Source organism: Atta colombica, unplaced genomic scaffold (genome assembly GCF_001594045.1).
Source record: "Atta colombica isolate Treedump-2 unplaced genomic scaffold, Acol1.0 scaffold135, whole genome shotgun sequence".
Lineage (NCBI taxonomy): Eukaryota > Metazoa > Arthropoda > Insecta > Hymenoptera > Formicidae > Atta > Atta colombica.
The window spans coordinates 2,207,776-2,213,115 of NW_017259223.1; the positions used below are offsets into that span (position 1 = coordinate 2,207,776).

Genomic DNA, 5,340 nt, shown 5'->3' on the forward strand with positions numbered 1-5,340 from the left:
ACATAGTTGCTTATTTAAAATATCCATTTGATGTATATTGTTTTTAAAGCAACTGTATTTTCTTTATATCAATTGATTCATCTCATTATTTTATTCATAAAAGTATTAGGATACGATTATCAAAAAATTAATATTCTGATACTTAATTTTATGTCAAAATAATGCTAATATAAAGTATAAAATATCTCTCTCTCTCTCTCTCTCTTTCTCTCTTTTAAATTATAATTGATTTTTTCATAAGTTTACTTTAATATTGTTATATGCAGAACAATTAATAGATCACATTGTGTAAAAAAAATAATATAATTCCATTAAAAAATGGAGATAACCTTTTTTATATTTTTTTGGTCCCTCCATTTAGAGAAAGAAACGAAATTAAACACTCCCTCAAAACCGAACTTTCTTCTGAAATATATTTTTTTACGTATTTTTTTTTTAAGATATTTGCCTAAAACAATTAAAATAGACCACCGCATAAGTATAATATAAATAAATATATACAAATACAAATATACATATTACACACACACACAAACACATACACACACACACACACATCCCAGTGGAATCAATATCAAATCGATGTTGATTCGACGTTAAAATCATCAAATCGATGATTCTATTGTCATTTCTCATTGGGATATAATTAAAAATATAAGATTTCTCCTTCACCTTTGAAATACTATTGTTAACACATTTTTTTAAGTGGTTTTTCCTGTAGGCTTATTCCACTAAAAAAAATGATGTTAGGAAATGATATCGAATTTATATTCGTCAGCAAACTAATTCTGTGTGTGTGTGTGTGTGTGTGTGTGTGTGTGTGTGTGTGTGTGTGTGTGTGTGTGTGTGTGTGTATTATTTATGTATATATGAAAGTAAAATTTTGTCTGCAGTAGCCTGGATCTACAGTAGGTTTTAAGTCTTAAACCATAAGAAATGGATGAACCATAGTCAATTATTCTCTTCGCATTTAACTATTATTAGTCAATTTCTTATAGCTTAAGGCTTAAAATACTTATTATAGATCCGGACTCGGTAATCTAAAGATAAGGCCTCGGTAGTCTAAAAAAGCTTTTAAGACACGAAAGAGGGTTCGACTCTTAGACGAGATAATATTTTTCGCAATTAGTTCTTTAGGTTTTAATGTGTATATAATTAAATTTGGACGGATTATTAATATTTTAGATAGATTGTGCTGAAAGTCTATATAACGGCGTGCAGTTATATTTTTCATAAATTCATTTAAAAATATATGTATGTATTAGTTTAATATCTAACTTTGACCGTTGAGTGGCGTTTCTTGTACTTAGGTGTAAATCACATAAATAGTCTTGTTTCCAATCTTATTATTTCTTTATTTAAATACTAATATGGATATATTTTATATATGCATCTATATTTGTATTAATGCATAACTTTATTATTACAAAATATTCTTAAAATACTGAACTTATTTTTATTAATATTGAATTATATTCATTTTTTATAATAGTTAATTTTTATAATGAAATTAATAAAGTTTAATATAAAGATTAAATATTGTAAGCGTACTTTATATTTTGTATTTTAGTAAAGTATCTGCAGTATCAGGCGATGCTCGCCGCGCTTTGGACATTTGTCGTCGAGTGGCAGAAATTACTGAAACACGCAATAATACTACAGTAACCGTACAAGATGTAAATCAAGCTTTGTCAGAGATGATAATAAATCCAAAAGTTCAAGCGATAAAACATTGCTCAAAATTCGAGCAAATATTTTTGCAAGCCGTTTGTGTAGAAGTCAAACGAATTGGCGTGGAAGAAGTTTGTTTTATGAATGTTTATAGACAATTTGAATCTTTATGCTCCTTTGATGGTTTGTATAAAAAGAATTTATGAGTAAGAGAATATGTAAAAAAAGAATTATACTATTGCAATTTCTGCTTCTAGGTTACAAAACACCTAATATTACTCAAACTCTTGATATTTGCGCAAAACTGGGTGATTATAGATTGCTAATATGCGAATGTGCAAGTAACGATATACATAAAAAAATTCTATTAAACATATCAAAGGATGAGTTGCATTATGCGCTACAAAAAATTGATTTTGATTAAAGATACGCAAAATATATGTATAATTTATTATTATCAATTTTTGTTCTTAATTTTATTTATTATGCAAAACAACGTAATGCGTGTTTTTTTTATGAATTACATTTACTCATTTCTAATTCATACAAATATATATATTTTTGGTCATATTGTAATAAAAATTTATTAAAATATGAATATAGTTTCTAACGATTTTATTTCCTATCAAAATGTCATGTTGCAGGAAAATCGTATTTATTGAAAGAATATGTTCAAAAATATATAGGATGTATCTTAAAAAGCGAAAATTGCGAAATGATTCATAAATTTTAGACTCAGTTTTTGTGATCAGTGAATAGCGCTATTCATAGGCGTTTTTTAAGATACACTATATATTTTTGAACATATTCATTCATAGAATGTTTAAAATTGACGCATGAGAAAACTTCAAAAAATTTTTAAGAATTCTTAAGATATTTCATAAAGAATACTGAAAAATATCTTAAAATTGTCTCATCATTTGTTGATTTTATTCGCTTATTCGACAATCTTTAGAAATTAATATCTCGTTAATTATTGCGAAAATTGTCATATAAGTTTTAGATTAATTGTCATTTAAGTTTTGGTTCATATAAGTTTTAGACTCAGTCGGATGTGAACTTGGGTTATGTAATTTTTAATAATAGATTTTAATAATAGATTGACTCCAAATTATGTAGACATAAATAAATCAGAAATATTCATTTGTCTGCTATTTTGTGGTTCTCGAACACGTCTTGGCGAATATTGTCTTATATCGTATATATGTATATATACATACAGGATGCGTCACCAAAATCCGAACAAATTTAAATTTAAATTTTTCGCTATATTGTGGCCAGAGGTTGTTGGCGTCCGAAAAAGCCTGATGCTTCTAGTAGTCATATTTTCAAAATGGCCGCGATGTTGAAACCAAGATGTGGAGTATAATCGAAGAGCCGCGATCATCGAAGGCCTTCGCGCTGGGCGCTCAGCAACGGAAATAATTCGGTTCTTTGAATACCCGTGAGCAACCGTTTATGACGTTTATGAGCGTATACAAAATATACGATTTTAGAACCAACGAAGGTTCCAGTATGCCAGCAAGGAAGAATCACTCGAAAGAACGCATCGCGAGGATTCCCGCAGTCGTTGAAAGGGCTCAAGCGCTGATTGACCCAGGGCAAAAATTAGTATCGATTGTTGGTGTAAGCCAATAATGCGTCGAATTGCCGAGGAAGATCTTCGATACAAATCGTACACATTAAAGATACGACAAATGCTCTTTGAGACTGCCAGGATAAGCCAAGTTGCTCGTTTCGGCTCCCATTCTGGCCAGCCCAGATTTAAATCCCTTGGACTATTACGTATGGAGCGTAATTGAAAGGGTCACAAACAAATCTCAGCATCCCAATGTGATGATCATTAAGGACCACTATTGAGGCAGTATTCGTCGGCATGGACAGCGCTACATTACAGCGTGCGAACGCTTCAGACCGAGAATAGAGGTCATTCAAACTAATGGGAGATATATCGAATAATTGTGCTCTGTAGGGATCCCCAAAGTGCTATGTAAAAGGATTTTTTGTAATATTTAAATTTTCATTAAAAACATTTTATTTAAAGAAATTGTTCAATTTATCTGGATTTTGGTGACCCTGTATGTACAGGATGTGCCAGAGTTAGCGCAGGGGCCGGCATGTACATCTTAATGAAAAAGTAAATCGAAAATGTTAATAGCAAAAATCTTAAGGCATCAATAGTTTTCAAACGGTGAGTCGTCGTATCGTAGCATCGGAATCGTCGGAAAGCATCGTAGCGTCGTAGTGTCGGAAGTGTCGTAAGCATCATGTGACTTTAAAATTGAAGCATCGGATTGGTTGAAGCAACAAGTGAGTGACTTGCGACGTCTATGATAATCTACGATACGACCAATGTAGAATAGCCTTTATTCAAGTATCGTCTTATTTTTCGACTATGAATAGCTGCGTTCGGTAATGCAAACCTAAGGCGTCGAAGTGCTCTTACATAGCATATGCACTGTAGAAAAAGAGCACTTCGACGTCTCAAATTTGCATTGCCGAACGCAGCTAATCTAAAGGACACCTTAAAACTGTACTTAAGACAGTCTTAAATGTAAAGCGGGAGGAGCATAGATTCTTGCATAACACATAACACGTAAGAGTATATTCACATAACTTGCATAGTCGCATAAAACGTATGCATAAAGAAAATTATCCAATTGCATTTCTCTTATAAAGACACATGTAAAATGTGATTGGATAATTTCCGTTGTGCATATGTTTATGCGACTGTCCAAATTTGTGTGGATATACCTTAATGCGTAAGAAAATGTACCAAGTCCTTCATTTCCTATCTTTCTATGAAACAAAGAATTCTAATTGATTCAATTTCTTATGCCTCATGTGTTATGCGTTATGCAAGCGTCTGTGTTCCCCGCTTAAAAACGGACTATGAATACCAGCTTTTGTGTATAATGGCCCTGATGACCGCAATACGGAGAGTGGCTTCTCATGTACACGGAATCAGAACGACGTATTTCTTACTAGAAAATTGAGTTCAATTCCATTCCGTAAGAAATTTCTTTACCCATGTAAACGGAACGGAATGAAAACGGACGGAGGTCTCCTCGGTCGCAAGCTAAATTGAAGCGATTTGCTTAATCGATATTTTGTTATTTTAATGTGATTAAAGCAGTAATTTGTGCAATTATCTTACCTATATAACATTACTTTGAATACCCAAATATACTAAATTATAAGAGTGAGATATATTTTGTTACTAAAATTCTATTGCGTTCCGGCTACATGGGACGGGTAGAGAAAATTTTTATGGAATGGAATGGTTAACTGAGTTGGTTGAATCTAAAAATTAAAAGTATTCAGAAACTTTTTTTGTAAATCTACAATGATGAAGAAGTAATGTTATTACTTAAAATTATTGCGAAAGGTAAGAAATGTTGGCGTGCTATTCTGATATTCAAGAGTGCCAAAATTTATTTCGCTTATAACTTCGCTTATAATTTTATTGCAACAGCAGAAATATACAAGAAAACGAAAATTCTGAATACAGTCAATATTTATACAAAGAATGAGGCGGCGCATCAAGGCGCAAGTAACAGTTCAGTCTTTGAAATGCAAACGACCGATCGTGAGAAGTTCTTCAATTATTTCAGAAACATCGAAATTATTCAAAGAATTCTTGGCATTATAGTTGGACTCTATATATAT

The 5,340-nt window shown here is 31.6% G+C and overlaps 1 protein-coding gene across 2 annotated transcripts in view; it reads left to right on the plus strand.

Moving 5' to 3' along the window:
* Positions 1-2,095, plus strand: part of LOC108684494 (origin recognition complex subunit 1) — an 11,584-nt gene extending 9,489 nt beyond the window's left edge. For both annotated transcript variants that reach the window (XM_018188841.1, XM_018188842.1), the window contains 2 exons: positions 1,571-1,854; positions 1,929-2,095. In XM_018188841.1, the coding sequence (XP_018044330.1) occupies positions 1,571-1,854; positions 1,929-2,095 (451 nt within the window). The remainder of the gene's footprint in view (positions 1-1,570; positions 1,855-1,928) is intronic.
* The last annotated feature ends 3,245 nt before the right edge of the window (positions 2,096-5,340 follow it).